The sequence below is a fragment of the Nyctereutes procyonoides genome, unplaced genomic scaffold (assembly GCF_905146905.1).
Source record: "Nyctereutes procyonoides isolate TBG_1078 unplaced genomic scaffold, NYPRO_anot_genome, whole genome shotgun sequence".
Classification (NCBI taxonomy): Eukaryota; Metazoa; Chordata; class Mammalia; order Carnivora; family Canidae; genus Nyctereutes; species Nyctereutes procyonoides.
The window spans coordinates 4,335,763-4,363,752 of record NW_026575040.1 but is presented as its reverse complement, the minus strand read 5'-3'; the positions used below and the strand labels follow the sequence as shown (position 1 = coordinate 4,363,752).

The window sequence follows — 27,990 nt, the reverse complement described above, 5'->3', positions numbered from 1 at the left end:
TAATGACCTGCTAATGGTTTCATTTGTCTTTTGTTATTGCTACTGAATTCTTATGTGACTCAAATGTCTTTATTCTCACACTTGATTGATGGTTTAGCTAAGCATAAGATCAAAAATCATGTTTCCTTATAACTTAGCAGACATTGCTGCCTGGTTTTCTGACACTCTTACCAGTCTGATTCTTGTTGATAACTCCACTTTCCTCTCTAGAAGCTTCTAGGGTTTTCTCTTTATCATTGGAGTTCTGAAATATCAATAATGGTTGCCCAGAAGTGTTTCTTTCCTCTGCACCCCTCCTCCCCCTGATCTGTGGATCCTCAGATGGTTTTTCTCTGAGGACCCTGGCCCTATTTTGGGTCAGGGAAATTTTCTTTGAGTAGTTCTTTGCTTTTTTTCTTCTTGCTTCTCTTGTCTCTTTATACCAGTTAGGGTTTATAACTGCAATAAAAAATTTGACTAATTGGCTTTACCAATTAGGGGTTTATTTTTTTCTCATGAAACAAATCCAGGTAAGTAGTTGCCAACATTGACTTGGTGGTCCAAGACGTCAAGGATGAGGCTTTTTCTTCATGGTCACAAGGTGTCTGCTACAGCTCTAACATCACATCATCGTTCCAGGCAGAGACAAAAAGGAAACAACAAAGAGAAAAAGACAGACTGTATTATTATAGCTTTCCCTGAAATCCCCAATCAACTGCCACTTGTGTCATATCAACTCCCCCTCCGCCCCCAGCTTTAAGGAAGGCTGGGAAGTATAGTTTTTACACTGGACACATTGACATGCTAAACCAAGTTAGGGTCTGTTAGGAAGGGCAAAAAGGAGAGTGGATTAACTAGTGGCACCTGCCACAGTCTTCCATTGTCCTAAATGTGTTCTGTATTTGTTCTGCGTGTCTCTTACCTTGCATCTCACATATTCCCCCTCCCTGTCTTTTTTCTGTATATTCAGGGACATAGCCTCTCCGTGTCTCTGACTCTTGAAGTTTTGTTCTGTCTTCCAGAATTACCTTTTCTTTCCTCTCTTTATTTTGGTTCTTCTTTCTCAGGCTGTTGGGGTTTTTTTTCCTAATAGCTGAGGACTCTTGGAAAGATCTGTGTGTGAGAGATTAGATTGGTTCATACGGAGAGCTGGCGTGGATTTCTCCTGCAGTTCTTTTTTTTTTTTTTTTAATTTTTTATTTATTTATGATAGTCACACAGAGAGAGAGAGGCAGAGACATAGGCAGAGGGAGAAGCAGGCTCCACGCACCGGGAGCCCGACGTGGGATTCGATCTCAGGTCTCCAGGATCGTGCCCTGGGCCAAAGGCAGGCGCTAAACCGCTGCGCCACCCAGGGATCCCCTCTCCTGCAGTTCTTATGGCACTATTATTTTTGAGAAGTTTCCGTTTGTTGGTCACTTCTGTAGGTCTGAAGACAGAGATGCCACCAAGTATTTTATACCTAAATGCCAAAATGGAGCCAAAGATAAGAGAAAACTAATTCGTTCATTCATTCATTCATTCTGTGAACAAATGAATGTCTGCTACATGACAGGCACTGGAAATACAAAGATGGATTGATGGATTATGGGACAATCAACTAGAATAGGAAATACAGGAGAGAAGAGAAGGAAGTTTTGGGAGAGGATGATAACCAGTCAGAGCTAAATCCTGTCTTTAAGATTGTGGACGTGATTTGTTTTTGCTTCTGGTAGGTTGTCTAAATTGAGGTGTGGTCAGTGTATGGCTGGATATAGAAATCTGAAACTCAAGTGTTCTGGGCTAGAGAGATTCATCCTGGAGACAACAATATAAAGGTGATGATTAAAGACATGAAATGGGATGAGATCACTCTTCAATGAGCTGAGGGTGGAAGCCTAGAGAAAGCGTTGAAGGGCTGAGCTAAAGAGGAAAAGAGCCCGCAGAGCAAGATACGGAGCAAGTGGAGCAGGGGAGCTGAGTCGTCTGGGCGTATAGAGAGTATCTGCTCATCCATCCACTTGGTTGAAGTAGCTCATTCGGTATTACTGACTCCCTTGTGAGAGCCATTCCATTGGTGTCAGTCGAGGTGGTCGTGCCCCAGCTGCCACTCTGTGTCCTACTTGCTTCTAAGTTCCTGTGGCCCACGGAAGACCTTGTAGCCCTATTTTCTTGGACTCATCATGGTACACCATAGTGTGGCTGCAACAGGGGGATAGTCATTCCTCCTGCTGGTATCTCATTTGACTTCTGAGACCGCTCTGTTAAGTAGGGAGACTTTATCCTGTTGACCCCAGAGGGGTGAGAAGCCGAGGCTCTGGCTAGCTCGAGTGACTTGCTGAAAGAAGCACAGTGAGATGGGGGCAGAACCAGAGCTAGAATTCAGGCCTAGACTCTAAGATTCCTTACTGTGGGCCTGTGATTTTTCCACTCTCCAGCTGCCTTTCTCAGGATGTCTGTTGGATTCCCTCATTCTGTGAAAGACACAATTTAACTCTTATTTGTTCTGTTTCCTTTTCAAATTTCCTTTGTCGTCAGTTTGTTTAAGGCCTGTTGCTGCTGCCTTCTCAAGTACTATCTATGACAAATGATTTTAAAGAGTTAGGGATTAGTTTTAGGGCGCTTAAAGGACAAGCATGGGTACATTTCTCCTCTTTCCACCTCCATCTGTACGTTAATGGGAAAGTACACACATTTTGGAGGCAAGCTGAGTTCAAGTCCCAATGCTTTGTAATGTGTGGACACTATTTGGATTGTGATTTAAGAAAAAAAAAAAACTAAAAAAAACAAAAAACAAAAACCTTTTATGGACTGTGAGACATTTATGAGTTTTATGCTTCTTGAACATGACTCAGTATCTGAAATAAGCAGTTATTTTTTCTCAGGTCTGATAATGGTATTCTAAGTAGTTAAAAAAAAGACCTGCTTTAGAACATACTGAAACGTTTGTGGATGTTACGCTAGCTGGTATTTTTTTTTTAAATATTTTATTTATTTATTCATGAGAGACACAGAGAGAGAGGCGCAGAGACACAGGCAGAGGGAGAAGCAGGCTCCATGCAAGGAGCCTGACGTGGGACTAGATCCCTGGTTTCCAGGATCATGCCCTGGGCTGAAGGCGGTGCTAAACCGCTGAGCCACCCGGGCTGCCCCTAGCTGGTATTTCGTAAAGTAGTGGGGTAGATGGGAGTATGGATTAGATGGTTTTGGGACAGAGTGATGAGCCCATGGTGATTCTGTCTACATTTATGTATAGTTGAAATTCTTCTGAAGATTTTGACCTCACAAACCCTAGTGCTGATACTCTAAAGTCAGGAAAACTACTTAACCTGAGCTTCAGTTTTTTTCTCTCTGGAGTCCAAATTGTTACACCTGTGTTTCAGATTTGCTGGGAATATTAAAGTAGTACATATATGACAACCATCTGGCATAGAGCCTCAGTGAACCTTATTTTGTTATTTTAGGAGACTTGGAACACATTGAACTATTTGTTTCTGAGTCCTGGGGTCTGTGTTTCTTCAGACAGGGACACTTCTGGATCTAAATGTCCTCCCACACCTCTCCACTCCTAACAAGAAGGTCCTCACTGTTTCCCATAGAGCACTTTCCTCACTCCTGCTTCCTCTTTTCTCTTAAGCTACTGCAGATAAAGGGAAGATTCAGTATAAGGAAAGAGAGATTCTTCAGAATTCAAGGTCAGGAAATGCAGACTTACAGTGAACTAGAACCGGAAAGCTTTAGTAACCAAGGTGGCTACTCTGCATTGCTGCTTCATTTTTTCTTTCTGTAGGTCAGCAGTTGGCAAGCTGCTTCTGTAAAGGGCCTAGTGAATATTTTAAGCTTTGTGGTTTCATATAATCTCTATTGTAACTACTTAACTCTAAAGTTCTAGTGTGAAAGTTCTATAGACAACGTGTAACAAGTCATGGCTGTGTTCCAGTAAAATTTTATTTACAACAGAGATGCCTGAGTGGCCCAGGGGTTGACCATCTACCTTCAGCCCAGGACGTGATCCTGGAGTCCCGGGATCGAGTCCCACATTGGGCTCCCTGCATGGAGCCCGCTTCTCCCTCTGCCCGTGTCTCTGCCTCTCTCTCTCTTTCTGTGTCTCTAATGAATAAATAAATAAAATCTTAAAAAAAGAATTTTTTTTTTTTATTTACAAGAAAAGCAGAGGATGGATTTGGGCCGCCAAGGTTTGTAGACTTAAGCAGATTGGCTTTAATTCCATATATTCTGTTTCAGTGGCCTCCAGATAGTGTGGTTGGGCCTCAAGTCCACATTACCTAGTCAAGTCCTAGATTCCTAGGAGGAGGAATCTGATTTACACACCTACACACACACACATTGCCTTAGAGGTGAAGCAGGGGCTATGGGCAGTATCTTCTGTGAGGAGGGCAGCTCTTAGAGAAGACAGGCCTGGGGCTGAGCTGGGTATGTGCCCCCTCCAAGGACCCAGGATGATCACCTGTTTAGTTTACTCTGCTTTTTTCTCTTATAATCTGAATTTTTAATATTAAACAACCTGTTTTGTAGAATTAAATGTATTTAAGTATGAAATCTAGTAAAAAACTACCTGTAGTGCCATTTAAAATGTAAGTTTTGCTGGACAGTAACAGTCCCTAGATGCCTGTTGTTTCATTCTGATCGTAACGGTGGAGTTTACATGTATGCTGTTTTACTTTCTTTTGTGTGTAGGAGATCTGTCACAACCTAGGAGTCTGCTACATTTATCTGAAACAGTTCGACAAGGTAATGTATGGGAATGGTGGTGGCGGTTGAGTGTTGGGCTTGGGAGCCCATTGAGGGGCACTCGTTGCAGAGGCAAACTCGCTCGTGGTGTATTATTCCTGGGAAGTGCATGTAGAGATTTTGGAAGCAAAAATTGAAAGCATAATACATTTATTCTCATTTTTCATCCATTTGCTTTTTTTTTTCTTTTTTGATTTTAGCAAGAAAATGACAAACTCTAGAAATGTTAGGAGGGAATGGCAGTAAAATTACTTCTCTCCCCTCCTCTCTTCCATCCCCAGTGTAATTTTCCAGTATAGAAACAAATGTTCAATAAAACTTAGATATCAAAAAGTGAACCCTTAGGTCTTAAAAGTGTAATCATGGCTGTGAGAGCTATCTTACGGTCTGATGGCAACTGCTTTTAGTTTTTAAGGTTATTGGAAATGAATTCAAGTTTTAAGTGGATCTGATTTCTGACAGTTAAAATTTGTAATGCTATTTTCCATGTAAGAACTTAGATTTATTTAGCAGGTCTCCTTAAGTTTCCTGGGCAGATCTGCAGTGTGATATACTTGCTTAGGAGAGTTTTCTCCTCAGAGAATATTTCAAGCAAGTACATTTCTATTCGTAGGGTTATTCTGAACCAAGGGAGAGGTGGGATTGGTCTTTGGTCAGACCTGTACTGAGGAGAAGGAGAATTATATTTAGATTTTACTGTAAAGCTAACAGAGCAAATCTAATACTGGACAGTGATGTAAATAGTTGTTGAATCAGTGAATGACTTAAAGCCCTTATGGTCATCTATTAGGATAAAGCTCTTCCAGAGCAAGGAGTTTGTCAGTGAATACATGTTGGTGAATAAATGAGAACAGTCCATGCATTCATTGATCAAAATATTGGCGAGGAAAATGAGGTCCACCCCGCGGAAGGTGGTGCAGCTGGTCAGCGGTGCAACTGGGATGGAGTTCAGGGCAGTGCTGGATTCTGTACTATGGCGCTCCTTTGAATTATGAAGTATGAGTCATGGGTATAAATATCAAGAAGCAGGGAATACTCAGGTTAATCATCTTGTATAAATACTCTCCCACGTGGCTCCAGAGGCAGACACCCCATGTTGCCATCTATCCTGTCAGCACGCAGTTTGGGTGTGTTTTAGTTTTTTGGGGTAGTGGGGGCTGTTGTCCGACATGTGGTGTTCCTGCATGAGTACGGCAGGAGCTCTGTTTTTTCGCTGGCTACACCAAGCCACTGTCCTTTCATGCTAGTGATTTGGTTCTCTTTACTCCACGGATCTTGTTAGGCACATGACCAGCTGCACAATGCCCTACATCTTAACAGGCATGATTTGACTTACATCATGCTGGGGAAGATCCACTTGCTGCAGGGAGACTTGGACAAAGCCATCGAAATCTATAAGAAAGCAGTGGAGTAAGTATGTCTGTTTTCTTTAAGGCAATGAGAAAATAAATGGGAGTAGACATACGAACCCCCAAATTTAAGACTGATTACTGATTACCATGACTGATTACCAGCTGTGTGAGTTAGAGTAAAGCTCAAGCTAAGGTTAAAAGCTCCCAAGGGCTTGCTTACATAAGGAGGACTTGTGTTTCTCACCCTCAGTTTGGCTAGTCCGGCCTCGCTGGAGAGCTCTGCTCCACAAGACCAGTCAGGGATCCAGGTTCTTTTTCAGCTCACCATTCCTCACGTGTTGCCTTCACACACATGGTGGGAGCTAACATAACGTAGCATCCATGTTCCAGGCTGTGGTAAGGGGCGGTGGGTCAGGTACTGCTGAGTCAGCAGCTCGAAGGAAGGTTTTCCTGGTTCAGAAGTTGCATACCTCATTCCTGCTCACATTCCATGGTTTATGAGGTGAGGTGGCCAGGAGCTGCAAGGGAAATGGGTACACACGTGCTCAGGAGGAAGGGGCGGATGGACTTTGGAGTCTGCTGGTAGTCTGCCATTGTGGTATTAAACTTTATAGCAGCGCTTGTTTCCAGAGACCTTGGGGTCAGAAATCTGATTCACTAAAAAACATGTGGCCTTCATTCGCATGAGACCAGTATCTTGTTGTTTGCAAAACATCAGTAGGGTAGGCCAAACCCTTTGATAATGGAACTGACCGGCTTTCCCAGGATGGCGTTCCATGTTTCTTCTCTAGGGACACATACTACCTTATCTTTTTAATATAGGGTCTTGTTTGTTTTAAGTGGGATAGCTATAGCAAGATGTCTCGTTGGTTGTGTCACTTAACAGGATGTTTGGCCACAGAGTATATGTACTGTTCGTGATAATTAGTCTCTGAACTAAACTTAGATTTCTCCCAGTCACCTTTGTCTCCTATCATGGTAGTCACTTTTCTGGTTCTACCATTCACAACACTAATTTCTGAATTTTCTTCAACCACATTTTGTGTCTAAAAAGACATAAAATTCCCTCGGCTTGGGGCACCTGGGTAGCTCAGTAGTTACCTTGTGATTTTGGCTGAGGTTGTGATCTCAGGGTTGTGAGATGAAGCCCTGTGTCAGGCTCCCCATTTGAGGGGAGTCTGCTTCAGAGTTTCTCTCTCTCCCTCTCCCCCTCCCCCTTTTCTTTCTCTCCCTGCCCCAAAATAAATAAATCTTAAAAAACAAACAAAAAACCCCTTGATTTGTTAAGTTACAAAGACTTTTGTCACCAAGAGGCTAAGTTTACAGGGACAAGTAGGAAGGAGCCCATGTAGACTATTGTAAGCTTCTGTGGGGCTGGGTGGGAGCCTGATCCCTGACTTCTGCCTTCTAAAGCAGGCTCTTTGAGATTAGCTCACAGAAATCTAGAGGGTGACATTCTTCCAGGGGCTCGTCAAGGATGTAAGTCAGTAAAATTCCCAAGGGAAAAAGGGGACAGCGAGCATCTGGAACCTCCCTGAGAATGGAGACCACTGCTTAGGACCCAGCTCTGGAGATGGTAGCCATGTTTTGGTGAGAGGGTGAGGGGGATGCCACCAGAACCAGGGAAGTTACAGAATTGGTTTGTGGGTGGGAGGCGATCCAAGTGGATATAGGATTACGGCAGAAAGTGAAGGGCAAATACTCAGTGGAACGGAGTTAGCTCCGTTTGGCAGCTGGGCTTCCTCTGGCTCGGGCTCTGGCCTCTCTGGTGCTGCTCTCCCCATAGGTAACCAGTGCCCCTCATTCCTTAGAAGCAGGAGACGCTGTTCTTTGCATTTTGGCATTTTCACTGTTGAAACTGCTGATGATCCTACAGACAGAACAGCTCAGCTCAGTGTTGCTTAGATTTTTGTGACAAAGGCAAGTATCCGTAAGGGGTTGGGAAAGCAAAGAATCTATTAAGTCAGTGTTTATTCCCCAAAGCCAATGGTTAATTTTTTCCTCAAGCTGGTATGTGGCTTCCTTCTTTTTTAGTTTGGCTACTTAGTATGGCTTTTTGTTTAATGTGGAGAGCAGAGCCTTAGGACCCCTGGGATCTTAAACCACGCAGAAAACTGCTGGCTCGCATTGTCAGTACCGGGAGACCAGAAAAACCACCAACCAACCAACCAACCAAGCTGCGAGCGGGAACTGGATACAACTGTGTTTTAGGCTGACTTAATTTATGGAGCATTGGACGTTAGTTATATCAGTAATCAGGACAGTCACACAGAATATTCCATAGGTGGTTCTTAGGACTTTGGCCCTAAGGAACAGTCCTGATAAAGGAGTCTGGATTCTATTTTTTATTTTTTTAACGATTGACTTATTTATTCATGAGAGACACACACAGAGGGAGAAGCAGGCTCCACACAGGGAGCCCAATGTAGGACTCGGTCCCCGGACTCCAGGATCAGGCCCTGGGCCAAAGGCAGACGCTCAAGCACTGAACCACCCAGGCATCCCATTTCTTTCTTGCTGAGCAACTCATCCCGTAGCCAGGGCTGAGATGACCTGCTTTTGAAGGAAATTCCCAAATCCCCTGCAGGACTTTTCACGGGGAGTAGGAGGCACACGTGTCTGCCAGGTGCCGCCTGCGGGCACGTCATGGCCGGGTCTTGGCGTCTCTCAGTCTCACTTCCCTCTGAGCACTCCGCATTGACCTCTGTGTTGCAGGTTCTCGCCAGAAAACACGGAACTTCTTACGACTTTGGGACTACTGTACTTACAGGTAAGGAGGGTATCTTGACTCATTCATGCCCCAATGTTAGAAATGCTTTTGGGTTTGTGTGGATTGTGGCTTCCCTGCGATTTGATTGGACTGTAATACAACACATCTTACTCAAGAGCCTGTGAAGCGCAGGAACCTTCCTCTCCGCATCTGATATTCTCTGTCAGGACTGAATTACCTGCATTAAATCAGAAGCAAACCAGTCAGTTTGAGGCTACTGCAGCTCTGATTCTTACCCACTTAAGGAAAAAGCATATATGAGAAATAATGGGAGGATGGTGGGGGGTGGGGAGGGATCTTATGTCGTGGTGGGAGAAGCCTTGAGCAGGTCAGCCCAGTGGGGCTTTGGGGCAGAGGCGGTTTCTGTTGTTCCTTCTTCCCAGCCAGGTCCCTGTCTATGTCTGGAACAAGGAGTCTCCCTCCCCTCCACGTTTTCCTGCATGTGAATGGCATTCTGCAGTTCTGTTGTACCAGCCTGCGCCCCGCCGTATCCCTGCGCCCTCCCCACCCTGCCCCTACTGGCTCCTCCTCTGGGTCCCTCCTAGCTGACCCTGCAGCTCTGCCTCCAGGGCAGCCTTTCTGTCTATTTTGTTTTTCTGGGCCTTCCTGGGCTTTGGCTTGGATGTTGGCCCCAGGGAAATGAGGCTAAGCAGCCCGTTTTCTGCCAAGGAGGCATTAGTGTGGAACAGCAGAGCATGCCAGCGGTGGTTTCTGGCAAACAGATACTTTGACCTTCAGGGGAAATCAACAAACATGGGGATTTTTAGTTTTCTTTTTTTATCTGTTATCTGTAGCTTTTTTTATCAGGACAGCTGGAAAGCCCAGGCATTTCAGTTCAGGGTGTGGTTGGCCAGACTCCTTAACTGCTCTCTCTCCACTGATCTAATTCTCTGGTTTGCTTTTTCTCCAAGCTCGGCATTTACCAGAAGGCATTTGAACACCTTGGAAATGCGCTGACTTACGACCCTACCAACTACAAGGTATCATGGGCTGTCAAACCCCAGGGCCTTCAAATAGGTGTTCTTGCTGTTGCCAGAGGCGATCTGGCCCTAGAAAGCATTTTGGATACCTGAGAAATCACCTTTCTCAGGAAAAGTATAAATAGACACGGCCCTTAGTGTTAGCACTCTGCTTAATTTCTACAAGCACATGTTTGCTGTCACAGGCCTGTCAGTTATGCAGTGAAGTTGTCGCGCTGGGGAAGGTCCGTGTGTTACTCAGGAAGTGAACAAAGCTTCCACAACTACTGTCCGAGGAGAATCTGGTGAACGACTTATGGGTTCTTAATGAATCTGCAAGGATAACTCTTGTCCAGATAGGACTTTGGGGCGGGGACCGTATAGCAGATGAAAGTCGTGGAGGGAGATGCAGCCAAACAAGCTTTGACAAAGGGTGCAGACCCGGTCCTATCTCTTCTGTCGTGGAAGACGTAGGCTGATGCAGCCGGCTCCCCAGCTTGGACGCCTTTCCTCAGAGAAATGAGAGGGCTGGACCACGGAGGCCTCAAGCTGCCCCCCCCCCCCCCCGCCAGGTGGTGCCAGAAGAAGCTGGACCTTAAGTGGCCAAAGATAGCAGTTTATGAGTTGTGTGGAGCACTTGGGGTACCATGTAGGGGCCGTGGGGAACAGATGAGAGGCCGCTGTTGACTGAAAGGGCTTTGACTCTCTGAAATATTGACTTCCTTGACTAGAAGTAGGAAACAGATGAGCTAGGTAAAGTCACTGACCTTTTCTTTTTCTGCATTGTACAGTGAAAATGTGTGGGGACATTCCTCCTGAGAACTCGAGTATGTTCTCTGTGGCCTGGAAGAAGCGTTTATTTCCTGCCCGTGTGATGGGCCTGCTGAGTGTCTACACCCAGAATGACTGCTTCACTGCTACAGTTTTCTGGGAATGGCTTAGTTACCAGCTTTGCATGTCCTGTGTTTTCAGGCCATCTTGGCAGCAGGCAGCATGATGCAGACCCATGGGGACTTTGATGTCGCCCTCACCAAATACAGAGTTGTAGCTTGTGCCGTTCCAGAAAGTCCTCCACTGTGGAATAACATTGGAATGTGTTTCTTCGGCAAGAAGAAATACGTGGCAGTGAGTGGCTTCCCATCTTTCTCATTTGTGTTCATCCACGCGGTTCCTGGGACTGTCCGGCTTGTTCCAGCCGCTCGAGTGCCCCCTCTCTCCTGCAGGCTATCAGCTGCCTGAAACGAGCCAACTACTTGGCTCCCTTCGATTGGAAGATTCTGTATAATTTGGGCCTTGTCCACCTGACCATGCAGCAGTATGCGTCGGCCTTCCATTTTGTCAGTGCAGCCATCAACCTCCAGCCAAAGATGGGGGAGCTCTTCATGCTCTTGGCTGGTAAGAGACATCTGTGGGCAGAGCCCCTCTGTGGTCTTGTTGATGGAAAATGGTCTAGAACCATACGAGGCTGGTGATAAATGTCCCGTAGAAGCCGTTGCCTTGCAGATCCCAGATGAATGTCCTAGAGCTTGGAAAAGAAGAATATCTAGTTGCTTCTAGTTTGGGGGCATTTCACTCAGAGACCAGCAGGTTAAATCAAGATCATCCCTAGTTCATCTTTTACCAGTTGTTTTCCCTTGGCTTAACAATTCATTTATGTAGAGGAGAGAGAGAGAGAGAGAGAGAGAGAGAGAGAGAGAGAGAGGGAGGGAGGGAGAGAGGGCCCAACTAAGTTCCACATACGCTTGAGTGTGAAGAGCCTGGGCTTTAGGAGGGTCCTGCTTCCACTACGTACTGGATAGATCTCAGTGGGGAGGGATGATTACGTGATTAAATAACCAATGAAGATTATTGGTTTTGTTGTCATTACAGAACTGGTCTATTATTATTAATGTGTTACTATAACATTAAAGTACCAATTAATATTTTTTCTGGGGGATATTTCTCCACATACTAGACTTAATAAATGTAAGCCTGAAAGCAGTTCCCACATTATCATTGACAGTGTGGTCTTCAGGTGGTTTTTTTTAGATCATTATTGTGGGGTTCTTGTTTATAAGAGGAAGGTTGCAGAATGGTGCTTAACTGGGGTTTGCCTGAATGCAGAGCCAGCTCCATTCTGATGGGGATGCAGGGCTAACAGCCCTACTGGGAGGCAGGAGCAGCATTTCTGACTTAACAAAGTAGATTTGGCCTTCGCTACATGTTGAAGGCTTAGCTGGAATTCCCTGGCACAGCATGGCTGAAGAGCCAGGAGCAAAGGCCAGTAGCCAGGGAGCTGCACGGTGGCCCTGCAGTGAGTGGGGTGGGGGAGTGGGGGTGGAGCGCGGGTCGGGGAGGAATCAGGAAAGAGGGCCTGGGGTCAGCCACATCACAGAGGGCACGAGTGGAAGGACTCTGGCCTTTATCCTAAGTCTTTTATCCTAGAGGTTGAGGTTTTCCAACTGTATTCCTGGATCTCCCCTTTTGCGTCTGATGGAAGTGAGCATGTGGCTGGCAGGGGGAGGTGGAGTGGACCCAGCTTCCGGAATGGATCTGTTTTGCTTTGTTTTATAGAAGAGCCTTCCAGAAAACACTGATTAAAAAAGAGACCACGTTCTGTTGCTAACAGCAGTTTAAAGATCATGGTTATGGGTAATGGAGAAGCAGGGAGGACTCTTGACTCAGGTGGTGACGTGGTCAGATGGGTTTGTAAGTCAGGACAAGGCCCAGCGGCTTTGTGGCAGGTGGGGACAAAATGACACGCCTGAAACAACTTGCACCCGAACAAGAGCAGTGTCACAGGGCTCGGCCACAGCTGACCGCAGGGAGGGACCTGGGGAGGGACCGTCGGAGCAGATGACACGGGGCACCGGCCGTGGCTCCAGGAGCCGAGAGGGCAGAGGAGGACTGCAGTTTGGGGGCTGGGAGGCCGGTGGTCTTGAAACATTCCTTTTGCCTTCTACGCTGGGCTCTCCAGCCGCAGTGCCCTCTTTCTTTGTTGCAGTGGCTCTGACCAACCTGGAAGACCCGGAGAACGCCAGGAAAGCCTACGCGGAAGCAGCCCGCCTGGACAGGTAAGCCGCGGGCGGGCCACCAGGGGGCACCGCAGCCCCAGTGTGACCGGGGCTCTTGCTTCCAGCGGGAGGCTTCCAACGGGAGGTTAGGGGTCCAGAGGCCAGAGGAGGAGCCCGGGCTAGGGGAGCAGCAGGTGGGGCTCTGAGCTTACCTTCCAACAAACTGAACTCCCCGGGGACTTCCTCCCCTGGCATCTGCCCGGCGGCAGGGGGGCCGCCCTGGTGGCCTGCTGGGGGCCAAGGTGACAGGCTTGCTCCCCTGCCCCCGGCTTTGCTGCCTGGCACGCACCTCCTGGACCCTCCTCCAGAGGTGCGCGCATAAGGTGTTCTCAGCTCGCCGTCCTCGCCAAGGGAGGAATCTGCTCGGCCCGCCCCGGGTTTGTGTTCGGGGGTTTGTGTTTCGGGCGTCGAAGGCCTGGAGCGAGCCCCGCCCGCGCAGCCTAAGCCCCACAGGCTCTGTCTGCCGCAGGTGTAACCCTTTGGTGAACCTGAACTATGCGGTGCTGCTGTACAACCAGGGCGAGAGAAAGGGCGCCCTGGCCCAGTTCCAGGAGATGGAGAAGAAAGTCCGTCTGCTCAAGGACAGCCCCTCTCTGGAATTTGACGCGGAGGTGTGTCTTTTTATTAGTGCCCAGGAGGCTGTGCGGGGATTGAATCAAGCCCAGATAATTCAAATCCAAAGTATTCTGAAGGTTCATGCCCATTCTGGCTTTGGTGTTCCTGGCGGCATGAAGTCTTCAGTAACAGCCTAAGGAAAACTCCCAGAAGAAAACAGTAAGAGGAAATTCAGGCCGAGTTAGCTTATTGATGTAGCACAGCGGAGTTGAGGCCTGGGTCTCTTTGCAGCTTCCTCCCTGTCTCGCACCCTGTGATGTGCCAGACTGGAGTCGTAGGGTTTGAGGTCCGGGTTTGAGATCCTGTATGCGTCCCCTCGTGGCCCCTAAGGGGAGTGCGTATTCTCTGCTGCTGGAGGAGGAGCTCCTTGCAGTAGATGCTTCCTCTCTCAAATACCAGCAGACAGGATTTCAGACTCCCAGGTGAAGGCCTAGGAAGAAGGAGGTAGGCTGGTCTCTGCCAGTGAGATCCGTGACCCCCTTTTCTCTTCCCATGTGGGCCCAAGATGGTAGAGATGGCCCAGAAGCTGGGAGCTGCCCTGCAGGTCGGGGAGGCGCTGGTCTGGACGAAACCAGTTAAAGACACCAAGTCAAAGCACCGGAGCGCTTCAGCCAGCAAAGCTGCCAGTTTGCAGCAGCCCCTGGGCTCTAACCAGGCTCTGGGACAGGCCATGTCGTCGGCAGCTGCGTACAGGAAACTCCCGTCAGGTAGGCGGCTACACACAGCCTTGAGTCCTCGTGGGTTTGGGCCACGTGTGCCAGCCAGAGGGATTGTGGCTCTTGGCGAGGCCTACACTTTTCAGACTCAGAATGCCTGCAAGCAGGGCTTCCTGGAAGGGGAAACTGCCAATATGCCGGCCAGATTGGCACTTGCTTTCTTAGCCATGCTGTGCACTAGGGAGCGGCTCCTGGTAGGCTTCTTGAGCGGTTGAAACACTGGGGCTTGACGATACATTCAAGTTCAGCAATACCAGTACCTTCCGTAAGAGAAGGCAGGCGATGTTGAAGCGAGACCTTGTAAGGCAGCCTCGGGCAGGTAATTCGATTTCTTTTCAGTGAGTCATTGAAGGCAAACAACTGTTGCTTTAATTCTTAGCTCTGGTCTGACTTCATAGCTGCGCAGACACAGCACCGTCCCACTGGTCCTGGAAGACACGGGGTTTCTTTTAGAGACTTGACAATAAAAAGAATGATTTCTTCTAGAATTGTGGGCCTGAGCACTCAAGGTGTTTGCTTTGTTACTAGGTGCCGGAGGAATAGCCCAGCCCACCAAGCCGTCTCTGCCCCTGGAGCCAGAGCCCACCGCAGGAGCACAGCCAACTGAAGCACCAGCCCAGATCAGAGAAACACAGGAGTAGGACGGCCCTGGGGCAGGGCTCCTATGGTGGGGACGTGGCAGGTTAGCGAAGGGTGCAGGACACAGGTGCGCGGAGGCCAGGTGCCCCCGGCACCAGGGAACCCAGATGTGTTCCGGTGACCACGAGGAGCTGAGGCCGTGTGGCCTCCCGGGAGCCCCGTCGCCTGGCAGACAGGTCCTATATGAATTCCGCGTGGGCTTGTGGGTCTGTGTGTGGCTCCATGAGCCAGCCAGGCACGTGACGCTGTTGGCTTTTGAGATGACTTTTACCTCCTGGATGACTGATCCTTTCCTCCATGGAAGGAACGTCAGACCTCTGCTCAGTAGCCCTGTTCTGATGAAGCCTCGGCTTAGCGGGGGTGATCTTCAGGCTGGGGGGCATGTCAGCCCCGAAGGCAAATACAAATCCTAGATTAATAATCCAGCTCTAATGGTCTAAATATGGGGGGGGGGGGGAATGATGAAAAAACCTCTAAACATTGAGGCCCAGCCTGTTGGATATTCCAGCTGCACTCATCCAAGGGAACCCAGAACAATCCCTGTAGCTTGTTCCTAAGACAGCAGTGTGGGGCCAGATCATGTAAGACGAGAGTGAAGGGCTGGTCTGGTATCAGCACCAAGGACCAAAAGGGAAAAAGGAGCTTCTTAACTAATTTTTGTTAAAAACAATCAATGATGCCACTGGCCAGATGCTGTCAATACGTTCTCTGTATGTACTTTTTAGAATAAAGATTATGTATTATCGTCCCTTTGGGGAAAGTTGTTACTGAGGTGTGAAAATAAGAGATCACAATAAAACCTTTTTAAAGGAACCTTTGATCGCAGTCTTCCCTGATCTACTTCCAAAACTAGTCTGAAACCAGAGAAGGCGCCGCAAGGCCATGTTCCTCTCCGTGCCAGCGTGGCTTCTGCTGCAGCCCTGAGGGCCGGTGGGCCAGCAATCTGCTCGGGGGCCGGTCCCCGCTTGGCACCTACAGTGCCCCATACTCACCATAATTTGAAGGTGAGGACAGACCAGAGCAAACTGGAGTGTTTTCTGTCATGACTCGGTGTGTTTTGACCTCAAGGCAGCAAAGTGAGAGGAAACTGCGCTTGTAGCTCCGAAACAGCAAGGCACCAGCATCAGTTTCCTCCCCGGGTGGCAGGTGTGCACAAGTGGGATTTGTGCCCTGAGCAGCTGAGCAAGCTCACCTTCACCTCGGTGTAAACTCGTGTGCCCGTGCCCAGGTCTTGGTGAGAAATAGGTTATGAACTGGAAGAGATTCCAAGGAACTGGTGACAAAGCAGGTGTGAACGGGGCGTGGGGTGGGCAGCTCCTGGGGGGCACGGTTTCCCCCACAAACCAGGGAAGAGCAGCTCTGGGGGCTCGCAGTGGAGGGCCGGGAGTCCAGGTTAGCAGCGTGTGCCTCAGACACTTGAATAGCTAGGTCTCGGGTGTGAAATCGGGCTGGAGGATAAAGATGCCAGAGTAACTTCACTTGGGTGGCTCACGGAAACCACAGATTGGAAAGGAGCCCAGAGGAGAGCTTAGGAACAGGGAGACCAGAGACCAGTAGTTAAAGGAAGAAGCCGAAGAGCCCACAAAGGAGACAGAAGCAAGTGACTGTGACAGGAGACCAACGCAGGCGAGTGGTGTTGGGGGCCACAGAAGGGAGCGGTTTCCCCCGGAGCCCTTCCAGCAGAGCGACACCCTTAGCCCATCTCCGTACGGAGGAAGCTGAGGTTGGGGGAGGTAAAATGAGTTTTCCAAGGAAAGTGGCAGGATCAGGATTTGAACCCAGGTCTGGATGCAAAGCTCCTGCTCTTATCCATGCATTCATGACATCCATTTTTCTTAATTTTTTTTTGGCTATCTCTAGGCTATGTGGTTCATTTGCATTTTTTTCAAACTGTCACAGATCTCAACATTTCCAATGCATTTACTGAAAAAAATCCGTGTAGAAGTGGGCCTGCGCAGTTGAAGGCCACATTGTTTAGAGCTTGGCCCTCCTAGGTTGCACCTGCCGGTCTTCTGGGCATGTGGTTTGCAGCTTCGCATTCACTCTGATGAGAGAGGAGCAGTTCTCATTTCTAGTATGGAAGTTCATGTCATCACAGGTTTTCACAGAATTAGGAAACGAGGCAGAGTACACCATCACAGATACAGGTGTGGTTTTAGATGGCTGGAACTGAGGCAGGAAAGTGCAAGTATAAACTAGCGTATGGGACCAGTGCCCTTTTACTGGGTTATAGTAGTACAGGGGATTATAATAATTTTGTGGGGCTTTTTTGGAGAAGGGTAGGAGAGAGGGGCAGAAGGAGCAGAAGAGAGCAGCTTAGGCCGGTTCCACACTCCGCATGGAGCCCAACAGGGGGTCAGTGTCCCGATGCTGAGACCATGACCTGAGCCGAAATCAACAAGAGTTGGACACTTAACTCACTGAGCCACTCAGGTGCCCCACGATCATTTTGTTTCTAAGGAAGAATCCTCATCGTCTGAGAAAGGCAGGGCAGCTCACTGGACCACCCTCCAGAGACAACACATGGAAACAGGAAGCTAAATATAAAGCACTAGCTAGGCCTAATTTTTAAAAAATGCTGTGACTGTTCCAAGCAAAGGATTGTGAGACTTAACATGTATCACTGTGACTAACAGAAGGGGGTACATGAAACTCTACGATTGGAAGGTTAAATTTTTTTAAAGTTTTTTTTTTTTTTTTTTAAGGTTTATTTGAGAGAGAGAGTTGGGGGAGGAGCAGAGGGACAGAATGTTCAAGCAGACTCCCAGGGGGCAGAGCCCCGCAAAGGGCTCAGTCCCACAACCCAGGAGATCATGACCTGAGCTGAAACCAAGAGTCAGACAACTGAGCCACCCAGGCGCCCCTAGGATTTTTTTTTTTTTAATTTATGATAGAGAGAGAGAGAGAGAGAGAGGCAAAGACATAGGCAGAGGGAGAAGCAGGCTCCATGCACCGGGAGCCCGACGTGGGATTCGATCCCGGGTCCCCAGGATCGCGCCCTGGGCCAAAGGCAGGCGCCAAACCGCTGCGCCACCCAGGGATCCCAGATTGTATTTTTTTAAGTAATCTCTATACCTAATATGGGACTCGAATTCATGACTCTGAGATCAAGAGTTGCACACTCTTCCGACTGAGCCAGCCAGGCACCCCAGGAAATTAAAATTCTAAGAAATATCCCACTACTATCCTCCTTGCCTAAAGGGCAGGAAAGGAAGAACCAAGGAACAACAACAAAGATGGGACAAAGACAAAATAAATAGCAAAATGTTAAATGTAAATCCAGTCATGTCCATATAATTAATTGTACTAAAGCATAATTGGATTAAAAAAACTGGACTGAACATTCCAATTAAAAAGTAGAGAAAGGATAAATCTGCTATTGAAAGCAAAAGGATGGAAAAAGCTCTATCATTCAAGCTACAGGCCTGAGTGTGGAGGGCTAGGTTAAGGTCAGATAAAGTAGACCTCAAAACCAGGAGCATGACTGGAAATGAGGGCATTTAGTAATAATTCAATTTAGGAGAAGAAACATGTGTATGCCCCTCACAGCATAACTTCAAAACACGTGAAGTAAAAGTCAATAGAATTAAATCTACAATTTTGGTTGGATGTTAGCACCCCCCCCCTCTTTCAGCAGTTGCTAGAACTAGACGGTAAATGTAAAAGGACATTTAAAGCCCCTCGACTTCCCTGACATTCACAGAACGCTGCGGCCAGTAAGCGCACAGACTGTATCCTTCACCAGTGCTCCTCTTCAGCAGGACACACATGCACCGGGCCGTACGGCAGGACCTGGAGTGAAAAGACTCATATTCAGTGTTTTCTGACCACAGTAAAATTCTATTAGAAATTAACAAGAGGGACACCCAGGTGGCTCCGCGGTTGAGCGTCTGTCTGCCTTGGGCTCAGGGCGTGACCCCGGAGTCCCGGGATTGAGTCCCACAGCGGGCTCCCCGCATGGAGCCGAGCCTGCTTCTCCCTCTGCCTGTGTCTCTGCCTCTCTCTGGGTCTCTCATAAATAAATAAAATCTTTAAAAACAAAACAAAACAAAAAACCCTGTCTTTAAATAGAAAAAAAAAAAGAAATTAACCAGATACGTAGAAAAACCCTATTTGGAAACTAAATACACACTTGTAACTCATAAGAAAGAAATCCAGAGAAAATATTTTGAATACTATGAAAGCAGATCACAAGTTGTAGGACTCAGCTAAAAGCAGTGTTTACAAAGAAACTTTTAGCTATAAACACTGCTATTAGAACAGAAGGCAGAAAATCAGTGAGAGAGGTCCCCACCTTAAGCTAGAAAAAGAAGAGCAAAGTAAACCCTAAATGAGGACAGAGCTGGAAAACAAACTCTTGTTAAGAGAAAAAAAATTCTTTCCAAATAGGTCTATGGGGTCCTAGCACAAGCCCAACAGGGTCTGGGTTAGAAAGTGATGAGCTGGTTCTACGGGAGGGAATACAGCGAACTTCGTGCACGCGAGGCGATCTTGGACAAAGCGGGGGGACTTAACACGACACCTCACTTCAAGGCTTGACCAGAGAGCAATTGTGTGGTACTGGTATTGGGGTGGGCAAATAGTAAGATGATACGGTCCACGAATGGACCCACACTTACACAGGCAGTTTTTAAAAAGATTTTTTATTTATTCATGAGAGAGGCAGAGACCGAGGCCGAGAGAGAAGCAGACGCCCCGTGGGGAGCCCGATGCGGGACTCAATCCTGGGACCCCAGGAGCATGACCTGAGCCGGAGGCAGACGCTCAACAGCCACCGAGCCACCCAGGTGCCCACAGGCATTTTTGATAAAGGCAAGAAGGCAGTGCAATGGGAAAAGGAAAGTGAACGCCAAACTGGACAGCTGTTCACAGCTGTGGAAAGGAGTGAATCTGATCCCAACCTAACACTATCCACAAGGTCACTCCCAATGGATTATAGACCTAAATGTAAAACCTAAAATTACAAAGTTCCTAGAAGAAAATAATGAGACAACAAACAAGCATGATAGGAATAGTTCGGTGCTTTAGACCAGCAGGCCAGGAAGAAAATGAGCACCTGTCTACAGACTGGGAATATATAAAGAACTCCTACAACTCAAGAATAGTAAGAATAGTAATAAAACTAACCCACCCAAACAATATACACAAAACAACTCAGCTGGAAAGAAAAAAGAGTAAGCAGATTTGGACACTTCACCAAGACACACAAATGGTCAATAAACATGTAAAAAAAAAACAAAAAACAAATGCTCATTATTCATCATCGGGGGATGCATAGACTACAGCGAAATACCACTGCACACCCTTCGAGATGGCTACAAATTACATGGAAGCCTCCAAGTCTTGGCAGGGAGAAGCCACCAGAACTGTCAAACATCATTGGCAGGCGTGAAATGGGTCGGCCACTTTGGAGTGATGGGAACATTCTGTACCTCGACAGGCATTTGGGTTGGACAGGCCTATGCGTTTGTCTCAACCACCAAACGGTACACCTGAAATATGTGGAGCTCCACTGAATGACAATTTTTACCTAGGAGACATGAGTGACATGTTAAATTGTCATTGTGGTGGCTTTTCAAGGTTTTAAAACAGTTCTAAGGAGACCCAGGAAACCGCCTGTTCAGTTTGGTAATAGTAATGGACAGTCATTAAACTTTTAAATACGGGGGCAGCCCCGGTGGCGCAGTGGTTTAGCGCCGCCTGCAGCCCAGGGCGTGATCCTGGAGACCCCGGATCGAGTCCCACGTTGGGCTCCCTGCATGGAGCCTGCTTCTCCCTCTGCCTGTGTCTCTGCCTCTCTCTCTCTCTGCGTCTCTCATGAATAAATAAATCTTAAAAAAAAAAAAAACTTTTAAATATGTGCCATGTACTGTGCTAAATACTTTGCAGCGCATTCTCCTTAAATCATCAGGAACCCTCCGGGGAGGGACCGCTGTGCACCCCGTTCTCTGGGTGAGCAAAGTGAGGCTCAGTAAAGGTGGCCCAGCCCTGACCTGCAGTCCCAGCCCTCTCAGCACCCTGCCCGGAACCTGAACGGATGACCCCCCCGCCCCCCACTACACAGAGTAAAACACAAACTCTGTCTGCACAATGGCGGTGACTGGTTTTTGGCCAAATTCTCATCCTGATTGTGCTTCCTGTGCTGGCACCTCGCCCTCCCTGGGAGGCGGTGGGGGTGAAACCATTTCAAGCGAATAGAAGAGTGAGCGTGAGAACATTGGTAGGGAGGCCCCCGGCTCACGGGCACCCTATCCTGCTCCACGGGATTTCAACCTTCGTTGTATCACATGGGAAGCTTTGTAGAGCAGTTTGGAGGCTGCGAGTTGTCCAACCCTGCCAGCTCCCCTCCACGAAGCCTGTCGGCTGACATCCCGTCTTCCTTCCAAAGCCTAGCTGCCTTCTCGAGGGTGGGCCGTTCTGAGGGGCACAACGGCCTAGCTATGCACGTTCGCCAGACACACATAAAGCTTCACGAGCAGGAAGTGACGCTTGCCCCTCAGCCTGACGTGTTGACACTTCGTGTTCCCCACCACACTGATTTAGTGACTAGAAGTACTTCAAGGCCCAGCTTTTGAAAAGCACTGCTCTAAGGCCCCAGTGCTTGCCCTTACTGACGTTCGCTTGGCAGAGCAAACGTGTTGGGACCCCGGGCGGGGGCAGGGCAGCCACAGCTCGAGGCGGAGGAGGGAAAAGTCCCCTGGAAAACACCTCCGGGCTCACAGTTGTTGGGCAACGGTTTATGTGATGAGAAAACAATCTCTTCTCACTTAAGCCTTTCTGATACAAATAGGCTAGACGCTGGGTGTTTAATTTTTAATTGAGCTTGGAGGCAGAGACTGGTGAGGGAGGGGCCAGAAATTTCCTTTATAAGCTACTTGCTTGGACTTTCGAGCTCTAGACTTATGTGGTCTTTGAAGGAGTAATGAGGCCTTTCCTTCAGCCCCACAGCCGGGCGGGCCTGCTCCGCTGCCATGTTCAGACTGCTCCTCGAACAACCAAGAAGGCTCATCGTGCTCTTTCCTACCGCGGTTTCCTACCGGCTTGGCTACTTGACACTACGGTCTTCTCGTCACCTTAAACCAACAGCAGACCTTCAGCTCGGGCTCAGCGCGAGGCGAGACCAGCACCTGAGAGCAGAGCAACACACGGCTTCGTCAGGATCACAGGGATTCCTACTTCATCAGGCTACGGAGCGGTGGTGGGAGAAACGGAATCAATCACAAGTAGACTGAGGATTCCTGAAATGTAAATTGTTTTTAATAGATTTAAAAGCACACAGAAGTCTCCTTGACTTATAAAAAAATAAATACGTAACGTGTGACCGATTTATTCATGATCCTGGGGCTCTGATGAGGTAAAACTTTTTAATGGATGTGGTGGGTCAACATCAAACAAACATGACCGGTTACACATATAGAAGCATATTCCAGTTGTAAAAGCAAATTCCTTCAAGGATCAGAACGAACAAAGATCAGTCTTCCACTGTGGAAAGCACGTCCAGGGCCGGGGGATGAGGCAGCCTCTGACCAGCCACTGACCACCTGGGGAGCTGGGGCAGGAGGGCGGAGCCCAGAGGCCCCCGAGGCCGCCCCGTAGGCGAGCCAGGCTCCCGGCCTCTGCTGCGACAGCGGAGCACAAAGCGACGGTGTTGTCCTTACGTGTGGCTCTGTCTTAAGTTTGAGAGCAGAAGACTCAGGTGTGCTCACGAAATATTTTCACTGTAACACTGAATGGACATCACGGTCCTGCCTATGAGCGCAGAGCAGAGAGGGAACACAAGACGCTCACGCTGGGCCTCGCGGAAGATGGGGAGGACGGGTGAGTGAGCATGCGCCTCTGCACCTGGCAAAGGGGCAGGGCTTTCTCCAGCTGACATGCTCTCCAGAGCCACGGGGGCCTGAAGTACTTGACAACGCTGCGTAAGATGGGGATACGAGGATCAAGTTTTACCCCTCTAACGCACAACATAAAAAAAAAAAAAAAAATCCAGTCTCGTTAGTAGATAGCTGAAGTCTGATTAAAACCTGAAATGTTTCTGTGTAATTGTCAACAGGCTGGAATGTATCTGATACAGTTGAATCTGTTGTTTCTTTGGCTATCTTTCAATTAGATCTAGAAACTGTTTGGACAGCCCTCCTCCTATTTTTCCTGTAACTCTTAAATCGAGTAGCTCTCCTCCAGAAAAACCACCCACAGCCACCTTCCTAGGAGTGAGGGCGGGCTTCTGAATAGAAGAGGCCTTCGGCAGAAATGGCATCTCCGAGGCCCACCGTTCGAATGGGATCCTTACACACCAGTACTGGGGTGAAGTGGAAGGAAATTCCCTCCCTGTGCCACTCTGCTACTGGCTCGTTGGGGTTTATTACGATCCTGGCGCCCGCCTCCGAACGGGAAGTCATGAACTCGGGGGGTGCCCGCAGGGACACTCGGCTGGCGTCTATGGCTTCTGTCGCGCAGGCCTGTGTCCCAGCCACACGTGCTCCCGCCGCCACGGCCGCCAGCTGGTTGGCCCAGTGTCCGTCTATGGTTGCCAGAATGTGGTAGACCAGCGTGTGGAAATGGATCCTGGTGAGGTCTGAGGCTCTGCCTTTACTCCTCCCGTGTTCCTTCAAGATCCAGAAGAGGATGTCACTGACCATGCCCACGTCGGGGACGCCGTTCCAAGAAGAGAGAGAGGAGTGAGGTCCAGACGCCGCCTGGCTGAGGAACAACAGCTCCTGTTCGTTCAGCCCCAGGGAAGTCACCGCAGGAAAGACCTGCTAACAGAAACACAACGGAAGTCTCTTTCTGATGGACACGCGGCTCTCAAGAGACCTGAGGACACAGCCAGTGATGACAGTCAGGGAAGGCAGGCACTACGGTGTCTTTCGTCCTTCCCACGGGACTCTCCGCCAGGGAAGCGATGGTCACAGGTCACTGCTTTGGCTACACCTCTAATCACACCTTCACGATCACTTGGGAGACAAAGGGCAGAGGGGCACCTAGTTCCTATTTCTGTCCATGGTGCCTGGCTTTAGACTTTGCATGCACAGCAGACCCTCTGCCCACTGGTGGGACAGGGCTCTCGGTTCCAAGGCCCTAGCAACACACAGGGTCACGTGGTGCTGTGGACACAACTCCAAGAAGCAAGGAGAGGCTTAGGGAAGACCGCATTTAGTAGTAACTACAACAGGGTCTGAACAGGAGCCACTGAGCCTGTTGGGGAGCCACTGCATCTACCATTTTACAGATACAACGACTAAGGCTCGGAAAGGTTGCACAGATACACAGAAAATGAAATAAACGGGGCTTTTTTTAAAAGTGGAAAGATAACCTTAGATGAGAAATTTAAATTAAAAACTATCCTGAGGGATGCCTGGGTGGCTCAGCGATTGAGTGTCTGTCTTCAGCTCAGGTCATGACCCCGGGGTCCCAGGATTGAGTCCTGCATCGGGCTCCCTGAAGGAGCCTGCTTCTCCCTCTGCCTGTGTCTCTGCCTCTCTCTGTGTGTGTCTCATGAATAAATAAATAAAATCTTTCAAAAAAAAAAAAACTACACTGAAAAACAAGTGTGAACCCTCACGTAAACCACGGACTGTGGGCAGTGACCGTGTGAGCGCAGGGTTGGGCACTCACGGCAGCAACACTGTGGGTGACACCATGGGCAGCAGGGTGCCGACAGTGGGGGAAGCGGCAGGTGTGTGTCGTGGGGTACATGGGAGCTCACCACATGCTACTCACTTTTGCTATGAACTTGAAACTGCCCTAAAAAGTAAAGTCTATTAAAAGAACCCACAACTAGTCTCATATATTTTTCACTTGTCAGACTGGTCAAAGAATGCCTGCTTCTAACCACGTCCTGGTGGCAAGGATATGCGGAAATAGCACTTGTAAAGAGTTCTAGTGGAGGTGAATGGGACAGCTCTCGCGGAGGGCTTGCTGGCAGCATTAAACTCACGAAGACCTTTTCTGCTCTCCCAGCAGCCATACTCCTGCGAATTCATCAGACATACAGACCAGCTCCCGGGGAAATGAAAGTCACGTACAAGGTTCTCTGCTGCACCCATTTGGTTCAGCAAGGGACAGAACCAAGATGCCCACCGAGACGGTGCAGAGGGAGTAGCCTGGGGAACCCACATACTCCCTTTCACTGCCTGGCTGTGCAAAGACAGGATGTGACCCAGTGATGATGGAGAAAAGGCCTCCAAAATCCAATCAGTGAGAAAAAGCAATGTGCACAACTGTCTATATGCTGTGCACTGTGCTATCTTTTGGGATAAAAAGGGACCAAACATTAAGGAAATATTCCCATGTTTGCTTCTATTTGTACAGTGACTCTGGAGCACAAGGACGAAGCCAAGGGTACCGGTGGTAGGAGGGAGACTTCACTGTGTATCTTAGTACTATTGGGGATTGACCATATGAATGTGTCGCCCGTTAGAAAAATTAAATAATAATGAAATAAAAGGTTACATAACTTGCTTTCCGTTCATAAAGCCAGAGAGCGGCGAAGCTGGCATTCCAACCCCGGCTCCCAAAGCCTGTCCTCTGAAGCACTGTACTCCCAGGTCTATCTAATCACCGCGGCCGCCAGGAGGCTGGAGTCGGACACCTGGGTGCCTGGTGGTGAGGGAGTAAAGCTCCCCCAAAGTTCCTCTCCTCTGAACTTCTGGAAGTTCAATTTAAAGCAGCTGAACTGGGCTTTCAGTTTTCTCCTTTGGGTCCTACTGCAAAAACCATTCACATCCAACTTCTTTATTCCAGGAGAAACAGGACCCACAAATCCATCAGTTATGCGGACATATTTCCAACCGAGTGGGAGATGCTATTCCAGGATGGCTCTGGTTCCTTATCTGGATTCTCCACAGACCCAGCTCTGAGCAACAGGATATCCACACCTCAGTGAGCTGGCCCCTGGGCCCCAAGAGCTGGCCCCACGGGACAAGGGCACTTCCCTGCAAGGCCTCCTGAGGGTGAGGGCTCACCCTCAGAAGGCTGCACGCACTGCCCCTGTGCTTACCTGATGCACGATGCTCCTCATGAGCTCCCTGTTGGTCATACTGGCCAGCTCCAGGTGAACCGGAACACCAGTGGGGATGTCAGAAATGGAGGTCACGACCTGCAGAGAGAAGAGTGGAGTGGTGCCATTAGAAACAGAACTCACGCAGGAGGGAACAAAGGGTTGAGGCCGAGACGTGGTACCTCTGGTCACTGCCTTTTTTGCATCATCATGAAAGCTCTAAGCCCCGGGGGTCACCGCAGCCTCCAGACAAAGGATGAGGGACGCCCCTCCCGACCGGCACCAAGAGCCGCCCCTGTGGGCTCAGGGAGCAGCCTATTCCTGGGGGCCCAGGCTGAGAAACTGAGGAACCGCAGAACAGCTGGTGTGAAGAGACGACACGCACGACACGCAGGATGCAGACGACACACACCATGGCTGGAGCCACACTCCGCGTCACACAGGGCACAGAGGCTCAGGCAGGAGGAGGTTCTGACCTGTCCTACCCAAGCTGCCGCCACCTCAGCAGGAGGCGCCGCCCCGCAGCAGGAGGCCAGCGTCAGAGAGGCTGCGTTAATCGGGGCATCGTCCCGGGGAGGCCAGGACCGAGGACCAGGCAGCATGAGCTGCAGACACCAAGAGAGGGAGAAACAGGGACAGGGCCAGCTGAGATCTGTGAAATTCTGTGACAGTGCTATTACCTCCAAGAGCCTCTTCCTCTGGAGCTCCTTGCTTTGTCCCTCCATCATGTGCAATCCAGAGAGGACCACCAGGTCTGGCTGAAACTCCTCCAGGCTAGACACAAACACTTCCAGCATATTCATGGCCCCGTTGGAGAGGTCGTGGGAGAAGATGAATCGGTTGGCATGGGGAGCTTTTAACCGGCCCCACTCCTCCCCTAGAAAAGCCCAGTTGACACAATGGGAAGAAAAGGAAGAGGCTTTAAGTCTCCTAGCTGTGGGGACTGGAGGGGGCCTCACTGGAGCCCTGGCTCTGGGCAGGCGGGCTTCTGGCTGAGTGGAGGCCAGCCACGATGGCTTAGCCAAGCACGGCGCTGCAGCCAGGAGGACGGCGGTCAGTAAGGAAACCAATCAACCAAACCCAACCCCAACCCAACAAAACACAGCATGGGCTATCTGTGCCTTTGTCAGGGGCTGGAAAAGTACTCCCAGGAAAGCTCTACTGCCCGCTGAACTCTTACCCATGTCCCTTCCTGGTCACAGAACAGTAGCATGACTTCCAAATACCAGCATCCGGTGCACACTGTGCACATCCCTGTATACAGGACACACTACCTTTCTCGAAGCAACTCCCACCTCAGAGAGAGACCCCGAGCCCCCTTCATGCAGCTGGGACCTACAGAGGCTAGAATTCCAAGAGTCTTGCTGATGGCAGCCCCTCCGCCCTACTCCTCCTCTTTGGTGGTTTCCTGGCACTTGATCCAGGAGGTAAGAGCATCTAGCTGCTGTCGTCTCATCTGAGCGAGCTGCTCTGCAATAATGACAACTCAAGACAAGTTCAAGTGCTACTTCCTCCCTAAGTGGCCGCTGACTGCTCCAGCCCGAGGTGCACTCTCACCACTTTGAGCATCCAGAGATTTCCTTTCACATGGTTTGGTGAATATCATTTTGTTTTGCGCTCTCTCTCCTACTGTTCTGAACGAGTATTCAAACTTACACCATTACTTAACTTTTCACACATCACGCCACATCTCTCCAAATAGAACCCCAGCTCTTTGAAGGGAACACTGTACGCGTCTGATCCTCACAGTACTCGTCACAGGCCCCTGCGGGAGTGCCCACTCAGCCATCTACTACACTGATCCAAGCAGAGGAGGCCAGATCCACCCTTGGCTGGGTCTTCTGGTGGGGGGAGGAGTTTGGGATCTATGCCCACCCACAGGAGTGACTCTCCCTCCTAGGCTCTGCAGCAAAACCTCCTCAGCGACAGGGGCCTTCCCCAGGCTCACTTGGTGAAGCCTTATAACCGGAGGTTTTATTAAGTGCAGTGCTCTTTCTTCTCCCAACACTGGCAGAAAATCTTCAAACTCAGTCAGTGCAAGGGCCATCGAGGCTTTGCGACTGCTTAGGGCACTTCCTCCTGCCCCCCAGCCAGCACAGCGGTGCTTCCAGAGACTGAGGGGCAAGGATTCATGATGTGGGTTTATATAGCTTTCCCTCCAAGTAAAGGACTCAGCT

General features: G+C 49.1%; 2 protein-coding genes and 1 long non-coding RNA gene across 8 annotated transcripts in view; 1 reads left to right on the top strand and 2 right to left on the bottom strand.

The window, feature by feature from the left end:
• Nucleotides 1-15,627, top strand: part of BBS4 (Bardet-Biedl syndrome 4) — a 57,437-nt gene extending 41,810 nt beyond the window's left edge. The window contains exons 7-16 of one of the 2 annotated variants that reach the window (XM_055320212.1): nt 4,657-4,710; nt 5,993-6,120; nt 8,778-8,832; nt 9,744-9,812; nt 10,764-10,916; nt 11,015-11,186; nt 12,775-12,844; nt 13,314-13,455; nt 13,965-14,166; nt 14,704-15,627. In XM_055320212.1, the coding sequence (XP_055176187.1) occupies nt 4,657-4,710; nt 5,993-6,120; nt 8,778-8,832; nt 9,744-9,812; nt 10,764-10,916; nt 11,015-11,186; nt 12,775-12,844; nt 13,314-13,455; nt 13,965-14,166; nt 14,704-14,816 (1,158 nt within the window). In that variant the 3' untranslated portion in view covers nt 14,817-15,627. Of the gene's footprint in view, nt 1-4,656; nt 4,711-5,992; nt 6,121-8,777; nt 8,833-9,743; nt 9,813-10,763; nt 10,917-11,014; nt 11,187-12,774; nt 12,845-13,313; nt 13,456-13,964; nt 14,573-14,703 lie in introns of those variants that run through there. The other variant, XM_055320211.1, reaches the window with a different exon arrangement.
• On the bottom strand, nt 408-13,320 carry LOC129506456 (uncharacterized). Of its 4 annotated transcripts, none has more exons than XR_008663798.1 (6): nt 12,997-13,320; nt 8,944-9,010; nt 7,765-7,932; nt 6,307-6,580; nt 6,047-6,102; nt 408-595 (listed from the first exon to the last, which is right to left on the bottom strand). It is a non-coding gene; the product is annotated as an uncharacterized LOC129506456 (long non-coding RNA). The 4 variants fall into 4 exon arrangements; XR_008663801.1 differs by lacking the exon at nt 7,765-7,932 and having other exon boundaries at nt 6,307-6,453; nt 6,533-6,580; XR_008663799.1 differs by lacking the exon at nt 12,997-13,320 and adding an exon at nt 10,559-10,782.
• Nucleotides 15,628-22,164: 6,537 nt separating the features above from the next.
• The window catches only part of ADPGK (ADP dependent glucokinase), a 32,255-nt gene continuing 26,429 nt past the window's right edge, over nt 22,165-27,990 (bottom strand). Inside the window, exons 5-7 of one of the 2 annotated variants that reach the window (XM_055320214.1) lie at nt 26,494-26,690; nt 25,814-25,912; nt 22,165-23,573 (exon numbers count right to left, since the gene is read on the bottom strand). In XM_055320214.1, the coding sequence (XP_055176189.1) occupies nt 23,019-23,573; nt 25,814-25,912; nt 26,494-26,690 (851 nt within the window). In that variant the 3' untranslated portion in view covers nt 22,165-23,018. The remainder of the gene's footprint in view (nt 23,574-25,813; nt 25,913-26,493; nt 26,691-27,990) is intronic. The other variant, XM_055320215.1, reaches the window with a different exon arrangement.